Source organism: Panulirus ornatus, chromosome 67 (genome assembly GCF_036320965.1).
Source record: "Panulirus ornatus isolate Po-2019 chromosome 67, ASM3632096v1, whole genome shotgun sequence".
NCBI classification, from domain to species: Eukaryota; Metazoa; Arthropoda; class Malacostraca; order Decapoda; family Palinuridae; genus Panulirus; species Panulirus ornatus.
Window position 1 is genome coordinate 19,717,355 of NC_092290.1, and position 24,538 is coordinate 19,741,892.

Below are 24,538 nucleotides of genomic sequence, written 5' to 3' on the forward strand. Positions count from 1 at the left end.
TCTTGCTACCCAGTATTAGAATACCTTTCAAATATACAGATAAAAGAAATATCTAGCAAGCTGGTCATATCTTGAATAGAGTGGAAGGTAGAATATACTTCTCAAGTTTGGTCATGAACCTGAAAAAGCACAAAAAGCTAGTGGAGAAGGTTTAGAGAAGGGCAATAAAGTAGAACCAGAGTTAACTGAGCTGAGTTAGAAGCTTTCAAATCTCCCTGCCTTGGATAAGAGAAGAGAAAGGGATGACTTAATCACAATGTTAATGTTTATAAAATAGATCAACAGTGCAGACATTGAACATCTCTTCAAGAATAGTATGGATAAGGCAAGCTTAGAGGGCATAACATGAAATCAAGGAAGACACTTATACAAAACGATGTAAAGAAGAACTTTCAAAGCATAAAAAAAGGTGGCTGAATGGAATAAAATGATGAGGACATGGTTTGCAGAGAAGCATACACAGTTTAAGATACAGTCTGACAGACGAGAATATTCAAGAGATGGGGCCCCATGAGTGTAAAGATCCCTTCCCCTACAATACCAGTAGATTCCTGAAATTAGGTAATAAAAAAGAACTGTGATATTTTGAAACTGAAGAATGCATTACTGAATTTAACCTGGACACTGCTTCCCCATTCTGAGATGCTGCATAAGTCCTAGCATTTTGTCTCTCAACAGAAAATAAGGATATTTCCTGCTTCACTTACATATATGAAATTCAATATATGAAGCAAATGTGAAAAATCTGAGTGCTTTACCTGTTCAAACTTCCAGCCATCAGACATTGTTGACATAAGTTGTGTTAATTCATTTTCGTGACACTGGAGGACTCTGTACATATGTTTCTTGCCTGCTTTAGGAGGTCGGTTATCTCTTTGGCTGATGCGTTCCTTCACTAACCTAATCAATTCTGTAATGTTGTAAAATTCTGCTTCTTCTAAAATACCTGAGGAGATATCAAATATTTTATAGTCTTATTGCCATAATAATACAAAAAATGACGAGACAAATAATTCTATCTAAATGTTTGTGGAATGCATGAATAAAAACTGAGATGCTAGAAGCAGTGGAAAGTTTCTACAGATAAAATATAGCAAATGTATCAATACACAGAATAATGAACAAAATATTCTAGGTCATGGGGTAAAACGGATCCCTACATATGTCTGATGTCTTCATGGATGGAGCTGTGATAGAGATTTTGATAGGATATGCAAGGTAAAGCAGTAAGGCTGGTAGTGAAAGGTAAGTAAAGGATAATCTTAAAAAAAAAAAAAAAGTGTGTCTGAGTGTGAAACAACAGAGGAACTGATGGGAAGTGGGGGACTTTGGAAGAACATAAAAGGAGAGGATATCAAAAGTGACTGCTTGAGGGTTTTGGTGTTTGTCAAGGGGGAGGGTAGGAAACAGAAAGGGTTAAAATCTCATATAATAAGAGAGCATTCCTCACTAAGCAAAATGGATGGAAGCTACAATATCAGAGAGGATGATGAAAGGTAGAGAACTCTACAGCAGCCTCACAATAGCCATGGGGGCTGAGATGAGGTATTATGTATGGCCAAGTTTATCAATAAGCATAATTCTTCCTTCCCTAATATACAAGTTAAGCTAAAAGTTACAGTGCACCTATACCACAAACAATAAAACCACCTCATTCTTACTATTACTGATACAACAAATGGCCTACATGACTTTTGACACTTATGGTGACCAACCTCCCTCTTCTTTCCTCAGGTGATGTCACTAAGTGTTTCACTGAATGCACGCATGTCCAGATGCTTAAAGGTGGTAATGTGAAAATGGATTTGTTGCATGAGGCTCAAGTGTTTTTGGTGGACTGAGTGTTACATAGTGCAGACTAATTTGGAGACAAAGTGCAAAAGAAGTTTGCTAAAAAATATCCCAACACTCACATACTATATCGCAACACAGTGTGGCAGTTAACTACCAAGTTTCGTGAAACTAGATTAATTTTGCGGATGTGCCGCAATCTGGCAGGCCAGCAGCAGTAAGAGAACAAATAAGATGTTTCAAATCACATGATGCAAAAAAAAAAAAAAAAGCCCAAAACAGTCCATTTGTAAATTGACAAAGGAGATGGGGATCTTGTGTAACAGCACAAAGCAGAGTGCTGAAGAAGCAGTTGCACCTGCATCCCGACAAGATAAAACCAGTGCATGAGTTGAAAGAAAACGAAAATGTCATGCATGATGAATAATGCTAATGGTTTACAGACATTATTACTGCCAATGAAGGGGATATTCTGGGTATCACATTCTATAACAATGAGATGTGGTTTCATTTATCCAGTTATGTTAACACCAAAACAGCCTCCTCAGGTTAGTGACTAATCCATACGAAATCAAGGAGACACCATTACAAGGTTAGAATGTTGGTGTGTGGGGCATCACATCATGCCCCACATTCTTCAGAGATAACCAACTCAGAACATTACTGTGAAGTGATTCTTTACCCCTTCATCAGATATTTGAAAGAGGATAAAATAGTCCATGGGTACTTCCAACAGAATGATGCTACTACAAACACAGCTTGTTCTCCATGAAGCTACTGCATGTTGTGTGTGGGGGCAGAATAATTTCAAAGAATATTAAGCTACCATGTTCACCAGAACTTACATTCCCTGATTATCATCTGTGGAAAGCAATAAAAGGCACAGTTTACAAAGACAATTCCCAAGCTCTCCCTGAGCTGAAGGAAACCATCACAAATTTCATCAGGAACATCTTTCTGGTTGATTCATGGCATGTCTTTGCACACAAGGTAAGATGTTTAAACGTCTCTACAGGCACATGGGTGGCATTTCCAATATTTGTTGTAATTCAAGTAAATAAGGGAAATGCATTAATGAAAATTATCATCATCTATGGTTGGTGCACTATGACTTTTGGCTCATCCTGTACTAAAGGAGAAGCACTGGTTGAAAATATGGAATAACAAGGAGTAAAGTCTATAAAAATGTATCTCCTGTGACTGGAATATAAGGAGAAAAGAGTGACAAATGAAGATTGTGTTGAAAAGAAGTATGAAAAAGAGGGAGGATAGGCTGTGAATCAGAGGAATGAAATGATAAGATGATTTGGAAATAAGGAAATTTGGGATGGGTCTGGGTACAGTTAAAGGAAGGGGAGACTAAGGTGAAAAACAATAAAGGATCACGTGATTAAGAGTGGTATAAGCTTGAAGGCGAGTTCAAAATTGTGCAAAGATGAAGCTGCTGGGAGCAGACTCTAGCTCTGAAGACTATTGTTTTAGCCATCCCTTTGAGGGGGTTCCAGGTGGGAACAGGTGTTAAGAGATACAGACAGATAGATGTATGAGACTCTGCATAGGCCATCATACTTAGTGGAGGGGTTTAGAAGATTGAATTGTATTTTTTTTTCTGTGAGTGTGTGTGTGTTGATGGTTCTTATCACAGACAAGCCCTCATCAAGGTTAGGCCTTAAGAGGAAAGGACAAAAAGAAAGGAGGCTATCACTATTTTTGGGAAGATGGAAATCTTCCTTTTCAAAATGCTGTAACTTGTAGCTACATATATTTTCCTTCATACTTGTTTACTGCTCCCCATCTTAGAAAGACAGCAGAAGAAAGATATGAAGAATGGCTTCATTTGCTTAAATCCACTCTGTTTGTCAATTATAATGCAACAAAACCAGTGACCCACAGCCCGAGCCAAACCCCACAGACCTTTTTGCGGTTTTGCCCAACTGTTTCATATGCCCTGGTTCAACCCACTGATAGCACACCAATCCCAGTATACCACATCCTCTCCATATGGTTAAATCATTTCAGCACATCCTCTTCACTACCACATCCCTCTTTCACTCTCTCACTGCTTACACAATCCATCATCCTTATACTACACAATTACCTCAAGGACTTCTGTTCTAGAAAAACCATCTTTTCCATACTCATAAATACATGGCTCATGTTGGGACAACTACACCATCATAATCCTCAATGTATCCACTAACTTTGCTTCCATACCCATCCTTCATTTCACTTCAGCTCTCATGGTATCATCTAAAAACATATCTACTCACAGGTGTCTCAACACTCTACTTCCTCCTGGTTCACCCCATTCAAATCTCTCTCTCTCTCTCTCTCTCTCTCTCTCTCTCTCTCTCTCTCTCTCTCTCTCTCTCTTGCTAAACATCATTTCCTTATTTCTATTTCCAATTACTCTCAAATTCTTTCCTTCACACACTCTTGTATCAGTTCACTTGAGTCTCCAACAAAAAATGCTTCATCTACAAACAACAAGTGGCTCACATCCCAGGATCCCCCACCCCTAACTGAATACAGACCTGTAACTCTCTAAAACCCTTTTATTTACATCCTTCACCACCTCATCCATGAACAGGTTAAATAGCAATGGTGATATCATACACCAAAGACACAGATCTTCCTTCACCTCAAGCCACTCGCTTTCCTTTTCCAATTCTTCACCACGAAAAATGATCCTACCAATCAAAAAGAATGTCTTACTTTTAGTTGCCATCACTTTTTGCATCCTCTTCCATTATACATAATCAAACTGGCCTATCATTCTATCCTACTCTTCCTCTGATTTAGTTACATGAATTGCACACAATCAGTGTTTTGTTCTTAGTGCACACAATCCCCCTTTCATAAAAACACTAAAGAATCATGGTGAAATCACACAACCTTGACACACTCCATCTATTTCAAACCACTAACCCATACTCCCACTCACTCTAATACATACACTACTTTCATTATAAAAACTCTTAACAGTAACAAGCCATCCATGCACACCATATGAAGTAAAAACTTCCCAAAAAGCCCTCTTACTCACTTTATCATATGTCTTTCCTACATCTATAAATAGAATTAAGTTTGCAATAATACCTTGGAACATACTGAGAAGGTAACAAACCAAATTTCATGAGCACAGTGAAAAATATGGAAAGTATTTCTTTAATGTTCTGCCAATGATAATAGAAATCTATATGAAATGTGCAAAGTAACATTCAAGATACATTGATATATGGCTAAAAACAGCTGCACATAGCCCATGACAATTACAGAATGTGGTAACATAGAACTACAGCATTAAAAATGAAGCAATATTTGCAATAAGCAATATAGACTAACAACACCAAATGCTTAAGTTTCATCATACGTCCTCATGGGTAGATATTCATTTAAGTGTAGAAAGCTAATCTATGAATCCACTTCCCTTCCTAAACCCACCCTACCCTTCACCAACAAGTGGTTCTGTTACCCTTAAATGGCAGGCATTGTCCAGAATTTCATCTCGGACTGCACAATATATACAGAAAGAGGATATCCTGATAAAATGATACATCAGCATTCATAGTAATGGAAAAATCAGTTATATCATTACCTTTATAATGGCCTGATCTTATGCTGAATGAGCACCCACAGGGATTGTGAACGATGTTTGTTTGCTCAAGATTACAGGGAAGACATGGTAATTACACTTCTTTCTGTTCAGTTTATTTTGTTTTCTTATTGTGCTCTTATTTCATACACAGTTACAGCATTTTTGGTAAATAATATAAATATTTATTTATTCATTTATCATACTTTGTCGCAGTCTCCTGTTTTAGCGAGGTACCACAAGGAAACAGAAAAAAGGCCCAACCCACCCATATACACATGTATAAACATACACGTCCACACATGCACATATACATACCTATACATCTCAACGTATACATATATATAAACACACAGACATATACATATATACACATGTACATAATTCATACTGTCTGCCCTTATTCATTCCCGTCGCCTCCCCACCACGCATGAAATGACAACCCCCTAACCCCGCATGTGCGCGAGGTAGCTCTAGGAAAAGACAACAAAGGCTACATTCATTCACACTCAGTCTCTAGCTGTCATGTATAATGCACCAAAACCGCAGCTCCCTTTCAACATCCAGGCCCCATAAAAAACTTCCCATGGTTTACCCCAGACGCTTCACATGCCCTGGTTCAATCTATTGACAACACGTTGGCCCCGGTATACCACATCGTTCCAATGCACTCTATTCCTTGCACACCTTTCACCCTCCTGCATGTTCAGGCCCCAATCACTCAAAATCTTTTTCACTCCATCCTTCCACCTCCAATTTGACCTCCTACTTCTCGTTCCCTCTACCTCTGACACATATATCCTCTTGGTCAATCTTTCCTCACTCATTCTCTCCATGTGACCAAACCATTTCAAAACACCCTCTTCTACTCTCTCAACCACACTCTTTTTATTATCACACATATCTCTTACCCTTTCATTACTTACTCGGTCAAACCACCTCACACCACATACTGTCCTCAAACATCTCATTTCCAGCACATCCACCCTCCTCTGCACAACTCTATCTATAGCCAATGCCTCGCAACATAAATATATCTAGAAATATTTCACACTAGAATTTAGTGGAGACTGCTGACAAGTGCAGCAAGGCTATGAAAAGATGTTTTCTTTCTTTACACTGAAAACTGTACACTTATTATGTCTATCTACCTATATCTCTGACGCCCATTCCCTCTGCAAACTCCCATCAAGGGGGAGGCCACAGCTACAGTCTCCATTCACCCTACACACACACACAAACACTATTCCACAGATTCTTCCCCCATTTCTCTCCCTTGAGTGCTCTTCTGCTCTATCTTCCCATGTCGCAAGTGATCTTCCTCTTACACTAACCCCTATACTTTTACTATTATACACTCCCCTTGCAAAATAAGTCATACATTCTTTCCACTTGCCCAAACCACCTTAAAGAATTATGTTTCACCCACTCTACAATTCATTCCCTTTGCATTCCCTGCCATATCATATCTCTCATACACTCCTTCATTCCATATAGTCATACCAAATGCTCCTCTCAAATAGCTCCTTTCTACAGCCTGGATTCTTGACTTCTGTGACTCATTCCAGGCCTATGTTTCAGCTGCAAAGGTTTGGGTTGGGAGGACTATGCTGTCCCTTAATCCTTTCTTCACTTCCATGCTTATACCTCTACACACACACACACACACACACACACACACACACACACACACACACACACACACACACACACACACACACATACACACACATATTCAAATTTAGTTGAAACAGCCCTTGTTTGGATGAATCTTTAACCCCTCCTCCTCACTGTGACTCAATTTAACTCCTATGATTCCTTTTGTTGCCATTTCCACTCCCAGGGACCTAAATCATCTATATTCTGTTACGGATCCCAGTGACTCTTCTACCCTGCACTGCTCCCTTATCTCTCCTTCCATATCACCAAACTTACCCGAAACAGCTCCTAAATACTTAAATTCTCTCACCTCTTCCAATCTTTCTTCCCTTACATCCAAAATACAGTTTAGTATATTTTCTGCTTACACTCTATGTGGTTTTGCAAAATCTATACTTTGTCTGTTTCATACTAAACACCATTACTTTACTTTTATTGGCATTCTCCTTCAATCCCCTAAACTTACACACACCATAAAACACACTTACAGCCACCTGCAGCTCCTCTTTATTCTCAGCAAACAACACAGTACCATCCACAAACATGCTTACTACCAGCCACAATACCTCACTAAAACACTCCATCTCTGCTTCCCCTATCCCTTGTTTTGCTTCCATCTCTCTTATCACTCTATCCATATATCAAAATGCCATGGTGGCATCACACACCCCAGCCTCACACCCTCTTGTATACCAAAACTTTCCCTCAACTCTCCATCCACTCTTGAATATACATTTGCTCCTCTAAAGAAGACTTTCACACCATCCAACAATTGTTCCCCTAACCCATATATCCTTACACATCCCATAAATCACTCCACTTGCCTTTTTAGTATGCTTCCTCCAGCTCCATTAAGGCTACATATAACTTCTTACCCCTTACTAAACACTTTTCCAGTCATCTTCACCACAAAAATCTAATCCATGCATCCCCTACTTTTCCTAAAACCCCCATGCTCATTACTTATTCTGCATTCATTCACTCCATAGACAAATCAATCAACATTCTTGCTTACACTTTTCCTGGTGTACTTAACAGACTTATTCCCTGTAATTGCTACATACAACTTTAGCACCTTTTCCTTTGAATAATTTCATATATATACTCTTAATTCCTCCACAGACACTGCATTACTGGTGAACAGCATGAATATATGTAAAGTATTACAACTTACACACTACAAATATGTGAAGAGACAAAGTGGTTGGCATGTAAGAGGAGAACTTTAAAGGTGTTTTCTAGAAATGTTCTATATCTTTACACAGCATTTATACAAAAATCCTCTTCTGCCCAAAAATTACCAGAGAAAATTAGGTGAAACTGTTACATAAAATCTTCCATGACAGAGCTAACCAGGGAAGCCTCCCCTTCCTTCTTACATACTCTGCTATCAAAAGTGCTCAATACATTATCTATTTCTCAACATTTCTCATGGTATTCTTCTTAATTTTCCAAACAAAATTATATATCTTGTACATGTTCCTCCTAACTTAAGTCATCCAACAACCTACAGATTTTCTGTGGGGTCACTAAGTACGCATGATCTGATGGACAACTGTCCACTTATAATGGGAGATGTAGGGTACTGAAGATGGTAGAAATTTTTCCTACTCATTAGTGATGTTAGAAACTTCTACAGGCTATTAATGTTGTGGTACACTGGCTGGACATTGAACCCTTAATTCTCTAAGATGTCATTTCCAAACCTTAAAATTCTCATTTATTAAGTTGTATAAAGAACACATCTAGTCATACCATTTTTTTGTATAATTAAATACAATAAAAAAAAATGCTTCAGAAGTATATTTTGTCAACTACTTTCACTCTAATAATGACGAGAAGTTTTGTTGATGTTTCAGCACAACTCACCGTAAGGTGCAAAGGTAGTCAGTGTCAAGTGAGTTGCTGCAATTTTGCTGTTTACACCAAATCTTTTATTAACCAATTGTCATTATGTTTTACCTTATACAATGCATCTTCACCTGTCATTATCAAAGCAACTCACTTCACTGAGAATTTTTCATGAGCAAAACAACAATACTGTAAACTACCGGCCATACCAGTCAAACACACTATCATCAAGATCAGTCATGTGCTGGCAATGCTGCCTCCATTTCAGCTAGAAAACCTTTTCCTGCCTCATCTAAGTCAACTTTCCATACTAGAAATGTCAGTGTACATACAATCACTCTCCACACAATCCAAAGACAGTTCATCATCAAATAATTCAAGATCAAATTCTGCACAGTTCTCTAATTTAGCTACAAACTGCTCAGTTCCTTCCCAGAAAACCCATGAAAATGTGCTCTCACTGGCATAGCTAGGAAACAAGTAACTATGGAGAGAAATTATGTCACCTCAGCTACCACCCAAGATCAGCACATGGCATTGAAACATGATGCCCCAAGGGGCATCACTAAGCTCAAGTAAATATTGATTTGAAGATGGAAATGGGTTAAGCAGAGGTGGGAAAAGCCAGACTAACTGTTGCTGGCACCCTATTTCCTACAAGAACATTATATGTCAGCTGATGTTTAATGGTTAATTCTTTTAACACAATCAATCACTATCCATTGACATAACTTGCCACTATGCTAAAGAGACTTATCCCTCTATCATTCTTACACTCACCTTTACTCCCCTTCCTTTATGCAGAACATGTAAATATGTAAATACATAACCCAATCATCAGTCAGCTGACTACTTTTCCATGCTCCCATAAACATTTTCTAAACTCACTTTACAGCAGTTTCATCTTTACTTTTCCCCATTTCACTCACCACTCCATTCATGAACCCAGCTTTTCCATTATATAAGAGCTTTATTACTCTACTTACTTCTATCTATCTATCTATATCTCTGATGCCCATTCCCTCTGGGAACTTCCATCAAGGGGTGGCCACAGCAAAAGAATCTCCACTCATCCCTGTCCCTACATGCCTCCCTCATATACACAATTCTACACATTCTTCCTCTGTTTCTCTCCCTCCAGTAATCCTCCACCCTATTTGCCCATATCACAAGTGGTCACTCAAACCAAGCCCTTTAATTCTGCTATCATACACCCTCCTTGTAAACTTCCAGTCTTGCATTCTTTCCACATGCCCAAACCACCTAAAAATATTACATTTCACCCATTCTACCACTCCACAATGCATTCTCTTAGCATTCCTTGCAATATCACATATCTTGTACACCCATTCATTTCTTTCTTCATTCCATCTAGTCACACCACATGCTCTTCTCAAATAGCTCATTTCCACAGCCTGGATTCTTGAACTCTGTGCCTCATTCCACATCCATGTTTCAGCTGCATAGGTCAGGGTTCAGAGAACCATGCTGTCTCTTTATCCTCTCTTCATTTCAATACTTACGCTACCCTCCAATATTCTATTAAGGGATCCAATGACTCTAAAATCTTGTACTGCACTCTCCCTTATCTCTCCTTCCATATCACCAAACCTACCCAAGACAGCTCCCAGATACTTAAATGCCCTCACTTCTTCCAGTCTTTTCTCCTCCCATATCCATAGCACAATTTTGTACACTTTCATTCTATATGGTTTTGCAAAATCTATGCTTTCACTAACTTTCCTTTCAAAGGCCACTACTTTACTTTCACTTGCATTTGCCTTCAATCTCCTCCACTTACACATAAAAAAATACACTGATAACCTTCTGCAGCTCCTCTTCACTCTCCACAAACAACACAGTACCATCCACAAACAGACGTGCCACTATCCATCATATCTTACTGCCACAGTTCATCTCTGCAACCTTTTTCCCTAATTTTGCTTTCAACTCTATTATCACTCTATCCATATACATATCAAAAACCCACAGACATCACATGGCCCTGCCTCACTATTACAAGTATCCCAAAACTTTCACTCAGCTCCCCATCCTCTTACACATGCATTTGCTCCTCTATAGATGGCTTTCACACCATCCAACAGCTGTCCCCCTATACCATACATCCTTAACACGTCCCACAAAGCATTCCACTTGACTGTCACATGCTTCCTCCAGATCAATATAAGCTGCAAACAACTTCTTACCTTTTGCTAAATACTTTTCCATGATCATCTTTACTACAAAAATCTGATCCACACATCCCCTTCCATTCCTAAAACCCCCTTGCTTTCCTCTTATTCTGCATTCAGTCATTTCCATCACTTTGTCAATCAATACTCTTGCATACACTTTTCCTGGTATACTTAACAGACTTATTACCCTATAATTGCTATATACATCCTTTGCACCTTTTCCTTTGAATAAAGGAACAGAAGAGCTTTCAAACAATTCTCAGGCACAAACCTTCTATTTCCATGCTAAATTACATATAAGATTCATCCACTCTATCACATTTTCTCTTCTATACTTCAGCATTTCAGCAGTAATCTCATCAACTTCAGGTGCCTTTCCCACCTTCAGCCTCATTACTGCCCTTCTTACCTCCCTTTTTGCTATAGGCTTCTGCACTTGTGTCCTCTACCTTTCCTCCTCCATACCCATGCACATAACAACTGCTGCTTCCCCTTCTCCCACATTCATCAGTTCTTCAAAATGCTATTTCCATCTTCATTTAAGTTCCTCCTTTTCATTTTGCAATTTCCCTTCCTTACTTCTCACATTATTTCCACTCTAACATCCACCTCTTTCCTTTTTCACTTCCTTCCAGTATAGTTTCTTATTATTCCAAAATCTTTATTGACTCTTTCTTTGCCTATCAGCTTCTTAACATTCAGCTTATATATTTAATATTCTTCCCTCCTTCGCTGAACCTCCATTGGTACATTCCTATCGAGCAATCTACCATAAACCTTTTTCTCCTCTTCCACAGCATTTCTAATCTATTCTGTCCATCATGCATTACCCTTTATATTCCTGTATGTCACTACCAAAGATCCTAAGATGCACAACTTCAGCTTTGCCCCATAAGGAATGTTTTAACCAGTTTAGCCCTCTGCTGACTGTAATACCATGACGTCACTGAGACATCATGAAACGTTGCCATGGCAGCACGGAAACCCTCGGTAAATAACGTGTTGTTTGCTATACTTGTGTCAGCTAAACTGTCATGATGTCTGCTACACTTTCACCTGCTAGTGTACGAAATGTTCCAGTAATTCAATTGACCATAACATGTTTAGTTATTGATGATTATCTCTGACACTGTACATCTGCCATTCAGTTATTCCTATGCTTGGAAATGACAATGATCTGGGAAGTGAAAAATAAACTCATTTTCATGTTTATTCACAAACTGTACAGAGTATGAAGAAATAAAATTAAAAATGTACAACCTTCTTATATTTCCTGTTCCATTAATGAGGTTGGTCTTTCTGTTTTATTGTTTAATTCATTATCTTGATAGTTTTTTTTTTTTTTTTTTTTTTGTCTCCTGCGTTTACGAGGTAGCGCAAGGAAACAGACGAAAGAAATGGCCCAACCCCCCCCATACACATGTATATACATACGTCCACACACGCAAATATACATACCTACACAGCTTTCCATGGTTTACCCCAGACGCTTCACATGCCTTGATTCAATCCACTGACAGCACGTCAACCCCGGTATACCACATCGCTCCAATTCACTCTATTCCTTGCCCTCCTTTCACCCTCCTACATGTTCAGGCCCCGATCACACAAAATCTTTTTCACTCCATCTTTCCACCTCCAATTTGGTCTCCCTCTTCTCCTTGCTCCCTCCACCTCTGACACATATATCCTCTTGGTCAATCTTTCCTCACTCATCCTCTCCATGTGCCCAAACCACTTCAAAACACCCTCTTCTGCTCTCTCAACCACGCTCTTTTTATTTCCACACATCTCTCTTACCCTTACGTTACTCACTCGATCAAACCACCTCACACCACACATTGTCCTCAAACATCTCATTTCCAGCACATCCATCCTCCTGCGCACAACTCTATCCATAGCCCACGCCTCGCAACCATACAACATTGTTGGAACCACTATTCCTTCAAACATACCCATTTTTGCTTTCCGAGATAATGTTCTCGACTTCCACACATTCTTCAAGGCTCCCAGAATTTTCGCCCCCTCCCCCACCCTATGATCCACTTCCGCTTCCATCCGCTGCCAGATCCACTCCCAGATATCTAAAACACTTCACTTCCTCCAGTTTTTCTCCATTCAAACTCACCTCCCAATTGACTTGACCCTCAACCCTACTGTACCTAATAACCTTGCTCTTATTCACATTTACTCTTAACTTTCTTCTTCCACACACTTTACCAAACTCAGTCACCAGCTTCTGCAGTTTCTCACATGAATCAGCCACCAGCGCTGTATCATCAGCGAACAACAACTGACTCACTTCCCAAGCTCTCTCATCCCCAACAGACTTCATACTTGCCCCTCTTTCCAAAACTCTTGCATTTACCTCCCTAACAACCCCATCCATAAACAAATTAAACAACCATGGAGACATCACACACCCCTGCCGCAAACCTACATTCACTGAGAACCAATCACTTTCCTCTCTTCCTACACGTACACATGCCTTACATCCTCGATAAAAACTTTTCACTGCTTCTAACAACTTTCCTCCCACACCATATATTCTTAATACCTTCCACAGAGCATCTCTATCAACTCTATCATATGCCTTCTCCAGATCCATAAATGCTACATACAAATCCATTTGCTTTTCTAAGTATTTCTCACATACATTCTTCAAAGCAAACTCCTGATCCACACATCCTCTACCACTTCTGAAACCACACTGCTCTTCCCCAATCTGATGCTCTGTACATGCCTTCACCCTCTCAATCAATACCCTCCCATATAATTTACCAGGAATACTCAACAAACTTATACCTCTGTAATTTGAGCATTCACTCTTATCCCCTTTGCCTTTGTACAATGGCACTATGCACGCATTCCGCCAATCCTCAGGCACCTCACCATGAGTCATACATACATTAAATAACCTTACCAACCAGTCAAAAATACAGTCACCCCCTTTTTTAATAAATTCCACTGCAATACCATCCAAACCTGCTGCCTTGCCGGCTTTCATCTTCCGCAAAGCTTTCACTACCTCTTCTCTGTTTACCAAATCATTTTCCCTTGATAGTTCTGTAAATTGTAATATTGCAGTAGTTTTTGACAATTAGGTCAAGGACATTGTGGCATTTTGCAGAAATTACTTGAGACATATTTGTCTTGGAATGTCTTTTTAGTCTCTCCATTACTTTTGGCATATGGAACACTTGCAAAAGTCTGTTCAAATTTTCCTTCCATTCAACATATCAACAGCATTTTCTTTTGCTTTGAAATATGTCATCACCATATAATATGAAACCACTTGAGATGAATTAATTGAAGAATTGTGGCAATTTTTGCAGCTCACTTTCTTTTAACTTTTCTGACACTGAAGCCTCCAATATAATTGAGAATGCTCTCCTTAACTACACAAGCTGGTTCTGCTATTCCATTGGGATCATCTACAGCTTCATAACAGCTATCTACTGCAAACCTAACCTCAGGACTTGCTTTGGTAATAACTTTCATGTTTGATGGAATATGATAAAAATGAAGGCTTAAATCTATATGTTTTCTTGCTTGGCAAAAAAGGAACACAACAAATGTTGCCATGTACTGCTGAAGAGTCATCATGACTGTCTGTCATTTGATTGTGTTAGAAATGTCAAAGTGCAACCTTGATCTCGAGCTTATGCTTATAATCTTCAGTTTGTGCATTTTGTCAAAAGATATACACTTGGGAGCACACAATGTTCCAATAACATCAAATACAGTTTACAAAATATTTCTGGGGATAGGTGAGAAAGAATACTTCCCTCACATTCCCCACGTGTTGGAGACACAGGGCAGGAGCGAGGGGCTGGAAACCCTCCCTCCTGGTACTTCAATTTCTATAAAGGGAAACATAAAAAGGATTCAAATGGGGAGTGCTCATCCTCCTCGAGGTTCAGATTGGGGTCTCTGAATGTGTATGGAAGTGACCATGATGAGAAGAAAGGAGAGACAGGTGATATGTTTCAGGAAACAATCCTGGATGTTCTGGCTGAGTGAAATGAAGCTCAAGGGTAAATGGGAAGGATGGCTAGGAAATTCTTGGGAGTAAAGTCAGGGTTGGTGAGAGGACATGAGTTAAGGAAGAAGTAGCACTACTCATGAAGCAGGAGTTGTGGGAATGTGTGATAGAGTGAAAGAAAGTAAATTTTAGATTGATGTGGGTAAAAGTGAAAGTGGATAGAGGGAGATGAGTGATTATTGGTGCTTATGAGAGGCAAGTGTTTTGGGAGCAGCTGAATGAGAGTATTAGCAGCTTTGGTGCAAAAGACCGAGTATTAGTGATGGGTGATTTACTTGTGAAGGTGAGTAATGTGGCAGTTGAGGGTATAATTGGTGTACATGGATATTAATGTACTGAGAGGGGCAGCTGAAGGGATGTCTGATAGCTGAAGGGATGTCTGATAGCTATATTGTGGAGGTAAAGGTGAAGATTTGTAGATGTTTTCAAAAAAAAAAAAAAAAAGAGGAATGTTACGGAGAGGAGAGTAGTGACAGTAAGTGAGCTTGGAAAGACTTGTGTGAGGAAGCACCATGAGAGATCAAATATAGAAAGGCAAAAGGTGAGAGTAAATGATATAAGGGAAGTGGGTGAAGAATGGGATGTATCTAAGGAAGCAGTGATGGTATGTGCAAAAGATGCATGTGGCATGAGAAAGGTGGGAGGTAGGCAGATTAGAAAGGGTAGTGAGTGGTGGAATGAAGTGAAGTTGTTAGTGAGATAAGAGAGGTATTTGGACAATAATCGCAAGGAAGGAGTGTAAATGATTGGGAGATGTATAAAAGAAAGTGGCAGGAGGCCAAGAGCAAGGTCAAAGGGTTGACAAAGAAGGCAAATGAGAGTTGGGGTGAGAGAGTCTCATTAAAATTTAGGGAGAATAAAAAGATGTTTTGGAAGGAAGTAAATAACGTGTATAAGACGAACAAATGGGAACATCATGGGGGGGATAATAATAGGTAGTGATGAAGTGAGGAGATTGAGTATTTTGAAGGTTTGTTGAATGTGTTTGATGAAAGAGTGGCAGATGTAGGGTGTTTTGGTCTGGGTGGTGAGCAAAATGAGAGGGTCAGGGAGAATAGTTTGGTTGAGACAGAAGAGGTAGTGAAAGCTCTGCGGAAGGTGAAATCCAGCAGGGCGGCAGGTTTGGATGGTATCATAGTAGAATTTATCAAGAAAGGGGGTGACTTGTTGTTGATTGTTTGGTAAGGATATTCACTGTAAGTATGGATCATGGTGAAGTGCCTGAGGACTGGCAGAATGCATGCATAGTGCCATTGTACAGAGGCAAAGAGGATAAAGGTGAGTGTTCAAACTAAAGAGGCATAAGTTTGTTGAGTATCCCTGGGAAATTGTATGGGAGGGTATTGAGTGAGAGGGTGAAGGCATGCACAAAGCATCAGACTGGGAAAAAGCAGTGTGGCTCCAGAAGTGTTAGAGGATGTGTGGATCAGGTGAAGAATGTGCATGAGAAATGCTTTTGAAAAACAGATGGATCTGTATGTGGAATTCATGGATCTGGAGAAGACATATGATAAGGTTGATAGAGAAGGTTTGTGGAAGGTCTTTAGAGTGTATGGTGTAGGAGGTAAGCTGCTAGAAGCAGTGAAAAGTTTTTATCAAGGATGTGAGAGTAGGAAGAGAAGAGAGGGCCTGGGAAGTGAGTCAGTTGTTTGCCAATGATACAGCACTGGTGACTGATTTGAGTGAGAAACTGCAGAAGTTGGTGACTGAATTTGGAAGTGTGTGAAAGGAGAAAGTTGAGAGTAAATGTGAATAAGTGCAAGGTTATTAGGTTCAGTAGGGTTGAGGGAAAAGTAAATTGGGATAACATTGAAGTGGAAGTGAGTCACAGGGTGGGGGAGGGTTCTGGGAGCGATGAATGTGTGGAAGGAGAGAATGTTATCTGAGAGAGCAAAAATGGGTATGTCTGAAGGAATAGTAGTTCCATAAATATCATATGGTTGCAAGGCATGGGCTATAAATAGGGTCATACAGAGAAGGGTGGATGTGTTGGAAATGGAATGACTGAGGACAATATGTGGTATGAGGTGGTTTGATTAAGTAATGAAAGGGCAAGAGCAATGTGTGGAAATAAAAGAGTGTGGTTGAGTGAGCAGAAGAGTGATTGTTGAAATGGTTTGAAGGGAACAAGGAGAAATGGGAGACCAAACTGGAGGAGGAAGGATGGAGTGAAAAAGATTCTGAATGATAGGGGTCTGAACATACAGGAGGGTGAGAGGCATGCAAGGAATAGAGTGAATTGGAATGATGTGGTATACCAGGGTCAATGTGCTCTCAATGAACTGAACCGGGGTATGTGAAATGTCTGGGGTAAACTATGGGAAGGTCTGTGGGGCCTGGATGTGGATAGGGAGCTGTGGTTTTGGTGCATTACACATGATAGATAAAGACTGTGTGTGAATGAATGTGGCCTTTTTTGTTTGTTTTCCTGGTGGTGCCTCGCTGAAGAAGGAGGTAATGATGCTGTTTCCTGTGGGGTGGGGTAGTACCAGAAATGGACGAAGGCAAGCATGAATATGTACATGTGTATATGTGTTTATGTCTTTGTATGTGTATGTATTTATATGTTGATAAGTATATGTGCATTTATGTATATATATGTGTAAATGAGTGGAAGGGTCATTCTTCGTCTGTTTCCTGGAGCTACCTTGCTGACAGGGGAAATGGCAATCAAGTATAATAGATAAATATATAACATTTTAAAATATACTGAATATTAGCTGGGAGGTACACTGTCTTGAATTTAATTATCGCATTGAGTAAAATAACAAAGGTTTTGGATAAGAGACAAAAACAAAGCTTGTGATTGGTCAGGTAGCCCTTTGACATCATAGATGATTATTACAACCACTACAGTGCACTGGTGAGGCCAGCAGGTACACTGAATTTCAAGGGCTTAAACATCTTTTAGTTACAGGATCTTTGGTCACTGCTTTGTATCCAACTACTGATTCTACAACCTTTACTAGTATTTCTCTAAACATTCTAAACACCTCATTCACACATGACTGCATTCCATCTAAGCTTTCAGTTACCTCCCTTTCATATTCCTCCCTGCAATTTTCCTGATTCATCTTCTCACTTGCCAACACTTTTACCTCTACATTCTTCCTAACACCATACCTCCACTTCTCCCTGATCCTCATCCCCCCAAGAACCACAAAATGGTTAGAGACTCCAAAGAATCCTCTCACAGCTCTAGAACCCTTTAACACTATTCCTGCTGATACAAGACATATCTCTTTCACAGTCATCTTGAATCTATCTATCTATACCTCTGACAGCTGTTATCTCTGGGAATTCCCTCAAAGGGGTAGCTTTGGCACAAGAGTCTTCATATTTGATGCACTCCAGTGCTGCTTCTTAGTGCCTCACCCTTGACAGGCCATTGGCAAAGGGCAATTCTAGCACAGTGCCTCAAATCCGTTAAGATATTATTTCCATCTCTTACAAGTTTCATCTTCAATAACAACCATTCTTGAAGAACTGTAAGGTGTATATACTTTCATTTCTTACATAAGCTTTTCTTCTCTTACTCATCCCCTTCTGGAAGTTTGTTAATCTCTTTTGAATTCAGATCAATTTTCCTCTAAAACCCTCTTCTGTTGTCATTTTACTCATATATACAATAATCTTTCAACTCTATTTGGGGCTTTATATTTTACATCCTTTGTCCTCCATTCATCACTCTTCTCTAGGATATGTATATTCTTTCTTCAAACTCTACTTATTCCTTCACTAACTTTCTTAAATCTTCATTCCTCAAACCTGTACCTCTCTTATCACATCATATACAGCTAATGTTGCACTGAGCACTTTCATGGCAACCTCCAAGAAAGCACCTACACTTCACCCTAAACAGTTTTGGATCCCCTTAACTTTTATCTGATTTCATTAGGGAAAACATGCTTCATCCATTCATTCCCTACCATTTCTATTATTAGCTTTCCAGTCTCTATCACTGCAAGCCAGGTATGCATCCATTACAATCATTCTTAACATCTCACCCTTAAGCTATCAATACCACACTATTTCATATCAAACATCTTTTTCAAATGATCATCCTTCATTAACAGTGCTACATCTCCAGCATAACCATTTGTATCATACTGGTTTTGTTTTCACACCTCACTACATCCCACTCATAAGTTCCTCTACAACTCAGCCTTCTATCACATACACCTGCCTAATTTTCCCTTTCTGAAAGCATCTTCATAAATCTCTTTCTCTAGTGAACAAAAACTTTTAGGGAGGCCATAACATTCAACTCCAAGAAGTTACCCAGTGAGGAACCATTTCTTATTTCAGGACAATGTACATACATTTTTTTTTTTTTTTTTTTTCTTCAAACTATTCGCCATTTCCCGCGTTAGCGAGGTAGCGTTAAGAACAGAGAACTGGGCCACTGAGGGAATATCCTCACCTGGCCCCCTTCTCTGTTCCTTCTTTTGGAAAATTAAAAAAAAAAAAAATTGAGAGGGGAGGATTTCCAGCCCCCCGCTCCCTCAAAGTTATTTGTTTTAATCATAATTTTATTCAATCAACGAGGAACCATTTCTTATCTTAGGATAATGTAGATATATATGTAAGTTATTTGTTTTATTCATAATCTTATTCAATCAAATATGGAACAAATATATAACTAAAAGTGATCATAGCAATACCTTCTTCTGCTAAATCCTTATTCATTACTAACTTCCCGTGACGAAGGTAATTTAGCACCGGACCAAAATATGTAGGATCTCTGTCAATTAAGTAGGCACCAGTTTCATCCTGAAAAGTACAAATCAGCAAGTTAATTCCATATACTTTGTTGCTGTCTCCTGCATTAGCGAGGTAGCGCAAGGAAACAGACGAAAGAATGGCCCAACCCACCAATATACACATGTATATACATACACGTCCACACACACATATACATACCTATGCATTCCAATGTATACACATATATATACATTTTATATTTATTTATTTTGCTTTGTCGCTGTCTCCCGCGTTTGTGAGGTAGCGCAAGGAAACAGACAAAACATACAAAGAATATTTATCATATTCTATATAGTATACTTTATTACTGTCTCCCACATTAGCGAGGTAGCGCAAGGAACCAAATGAAAGAGTGGCCCAACCCATCCACATACACATGTATATACATACATGTCCACACGCGCACATATACATACCTATACATCTCAACGTATACATATACATAGACACACAGACATATACATATATACACATGTACATAATTCATAGTCTGCCCTTATTCTTTCCCGCTGCCACCGTGCCAGACATAAAATGACAACCTCTTCCCCCCCCCGCATGTGCGTGAGGTAGCGCTAGGAAAAGACAACAAAGGCCACATTCGTTCACACTCAGTCTCTAGCTGTCATGTGTAATGCACCCAAACCACAGCTCCCTTTCCAAATCCACACCCCACAGAACTTTCCATGGTTTACCCCAGACGCTTCACATTGACAGCATGTCGACCCTGGTATACCACATCGATCCAAATCATTCTATACCTTGCACACCTTTCACCCTCCTGTATGTTCAGTATGTTCAGGCCCCGATCACTCTAAACCTTTTTCACTCCGTCCTTCCACCTCCAATTTGGTCTCCCACTTCTCCTCATTCCCTCCACCTCTGACACATATATCCTCTTTGTCAATCTTTCCTCACTCATTCTCTCCATGAGAACAAACCATTTCAATACACCCTCTTCTGCTCTCTCAACCACACTCTTTATATTACCACACATCTCTCTTTCCTTTTCATTACTTACTTGGATCAAACCACCTCACACCACATATTATCCTCAAACATCTCATTTCCAACACATCCACCCTCCTCTGCACAACTCTACCTATAGCCCACGCCTCGCAACCATATAACATTGTTGGAACAACTATTCCTTCAAACATACCCATTTTGGCTCTCTGAGATAACGTTCTCACCTTCCACACATTCATCAACGCTCCCAGAACCTTGGCCTTCTCCCCCACCCTGTGACTCACTTCCACTTCCATGGTCCCATCCACTGCCAAATCCACTCCCAGATATCTAAAACACTTCACTTCCTCCAGTTTTTCTCCATTCAAACTTACCTCCCAATTGACTTGTCCCTCAACCCTACTGAATCTAACTACCTTGTTCTTATTCACATTTACTCTCAGCTTTATTCTTTCACACACTTTACCAAACTCAGTCATCAACTTTTGCAGTTTCTAATCGAATCAGCCACCAGTGCTGTATTATCAGCGAACAACAACTGACTCACTTCCCAAGCCCTCTCATCCACAACAGACTGCATACTTGCCCCTCTCTCCAAAACTCTTGCATTCACCTCCCTAACAACCCCATCCATAAACAAATTAAACAACCATGGAGACATCATGCACCCTTGCTGCACATGCCTTACATCCTCGATAAAAACTTTTCACTGTTTCTAGCAACTTACCTCCAACATCATATACTCTGTTAATTAATACCTTCCACAGAGCATCTCTATCAACTGGCTTCTGATCCATAAACGCTACACACTCAAAGATCTCATGATGAAAATGATAAAAAAAAGTCCAATTTTTTATATACCCATGAATGCACATGGTACATCAAGTCAGTGAAAGAGGAATATAACAATACATTTCTTACAGCATTTATGTATATTTAAGAAACATATTTATAAGAGTGAGTGCTCAAATTACAGAGGTATAAGTTTGTTGAGTATTCCTGGTAAATTATATGGGAGGGTATTGATTGAGAGGGTGAGGGCATGTACAGAGCATCAGATTGGGGAAGAGCAGTGTGGTTTCAGAAGTGGTAGAGGATGTGTGGATCAGGTGTTTGCTTTGAAGAATGTATGTGAGAAATACTTAGAAAAGCAAATGGATTTGTATGTAGCATTTATGGATCTGGAGAAGGCATATGATAGAGTTGATAGAGATGCTCTGTGGAAGGTATTAAGAATATATGGTGTGGGAGGAAAGTTGTTAGAAGCAGTGAAAAGTTTTTATCGAGGATGTAAGGCATGTGTACGTGTAGGAAGAGAGGAAAGTGATTGGTTCTCAGTGAATGTAGGTTTGCGGCAGGGGTGTGTGATGTCTCCATGGTTGTTTAATTTGTTTATGGATGGGGTTGTTAGGGAGGTAAATGCAAGAGTTTTGGAAAGAGGGGCAAGTATGAAGTCTGTTGGGGATGAGAGAGCTTGGGAAGTGAGTCAGTTGTTGTTCGCTGATGATACAGCGCTGGTGGCTGATTCATGTGAGAAACTGCAGAAGCTGGTGACTGAGTTTGGTAAAGTGTGTGGAAGAAGAAAGTTAAGAGTAAATGTGAATAAGAGCAAGGTTATTAGGTACAGTAGGGTTGAGGGTCAAGTCAATTGGGAGGTGAGTTTGAATGGAGAAAAACTGGAGGAAGTGAAGTGTTTTAGATATCTGGGAGTGGATCTGGCAGCGGATGGAACCATGGAAGCGGAAGTGGATCATAGGGTGGGGGAGGGGGCGAAAATTCTGGGGGCCTTGAAGAATGTGTGGAAGTCGAGAACATTATCTCGGAAAGCAAAAATGGGTATGTTTGAAGGAATAGTGGTTCCAACAATGTTGTATGGTTGTGAGGCGTGGGCTATGGGTAGAGTTGTGCGCAGGAGGATGGATGTGCTGGAAATGAGATGTTTGAGGACAATGTGTGGTGTGAGGTGGTTTGATCGACTGAGTAACGTAAGGGTAAGAGAGATGTGTGGAAATGAAAAGAGCGTGGTTGAGAGAGCAGAAGAGGGTGTTTTGAAGTGGTTTGGGCACATGGAGAGAATGAGTAAGGAAAGATTGACCAAGAGGATATATGTGTCGGAGGTGGAGGGAACGAGGAGAAGAGGGAGACCAAATTGGAGGTGGAAAGATGGAGTGAAAAAGATTTTGTGTGATCGGGGCCTGAACATGCAGGAGGGTGAAAGGAGGGCAAGGAATAGAGTGAATTGGAGCGATGTGGTATACCGGGGTTGACGTGTTGTCAGTGGATTGAATCAAGGCATGTGAAGCGTCTGGGGTAAACCATGGAAAGCTGTGTAGGTATGTATATTTGCGTGTGTGGACGTATGTATATACATGTGTATGGGGGGGGGGGTTGGGCCATTTCTTTCGTCTGTTTCCTTGCGCTACCTCGCAAACGCGGGAGACAGCGACAAAGTATAATAAAAAAAAAAAAAATAAAAATTTATCTATTTATCATACTTTGTTGCTGTCTCCCGCGTTAGTGAGGAAGCACAAGGAAAGACAAAAGAATGGCCTAACCCACCTACATATACATGCATATACATACACGTCCACTTACGCACATATACATACCTACACATTTCAATGTTTTTTTTTTTTTTTTTTTTTTTTTATACTTTGTCGCTGTCTCCCGCGTTTGCGAGGTAGCGCAAGGAAACAGACGAAAGAAATGGCCCCCCCCCCATACACATGTACATACACACGTCCACACACGCAAATATACATACCTACACAGCTTTCCATGGTTTACCCCAGACGCTTCACATGCCTTGCTTCAATCCACTGACAGCACGTCAACCCCTGTATACCACATGACTCCAATTCACTCTATTTCTTGCCCTCCTTTCACCCTCCTGCATGTTCAGGCCCCGATCACACAAAATCTTTTTCACTCCATCTTTCCACCTCCAATTTGGTCTCCCTCTTCTCCTCGTTCCCTCCACCTCCGACACATATATCCTCTTGGTCAATCTCTCCTCACTCATTCTCTCCATGTGCCCAAACCATTTCAAAACACCCTCTTCTGCTCTCTCAACCACGCTCTTTTTATTTCCACACATCTCTCTTACCCTTACGTTACTTACTCGATCAAACCACCTCACACCACACATTGTCCTCAAACATCTCATTTCCAGCACATCCATCCTCCTGCGCACATCTCTATCCATAGCCCACGCCTCGCAACCATACAGCATTGTTGGAACCACTATTCCCTCAAACATACCCATTTTTGCTTTCCGAGATAATGTTCTCGACTTCCACACATTTTTCAAGGCTCCCAAAATTTTCGCCCCCTCCCCCACCCTATGATCCACTTCCGCTTCCATGGTTCCATCCGCTGACAGATCCACTCCCAGATATCTAAAACACTTCACTTCCTCCAGTTTTTCTCCATTCAAACTCACCTCCCAATTGACTTGACCCTCACCCCTACTGTACCTAATAACCTTGCTCTTATTCACATTTACTCTCAACTTTCTTCCTCCACACACTTTACCAAACTCAGTCACCAGCTTCTGCAGTTTCTCACATGAATCAGCCACCAGCGCTGTATCATCAGCGAACAACAATTGACTCACTTCCCAAGCTCTCTCATCCCCAACAGACTTCATACTTGCCCCTCTTTCCAGGACTC

At 40.1% G+C, this 24,538-nt stretch overlaps 1 protein-coding gene across 1 annotated transcript in view; it reads right to left on the minus strand.

The window, feature by feature from the left end:
* inc (BTB/POZ domain-containing protein inc) overlaps nucleotides 1-24,538 on the minus strand; it is a 49,188-nt gene that overhangs the window by 10,290 nt on the left and 14,360 nt on the right. The window contains exons 2-3 of the mRNA XM_071659147.1: nucleotides 19,801-19,909; nucleotides 759-946 (exon numbers count right to left, since the gene is read on the minus strand). Of these exons, the coding sequence (XP_071515248.1) occupies nucleotides 759-946; nucleotides 19,801-19,909 (297 nt within the window). The remainder of the gene's footprint in view (nucleotides 1-758; nucleotides 947-19,800; nucleotides 19,910-24,538) is intronic.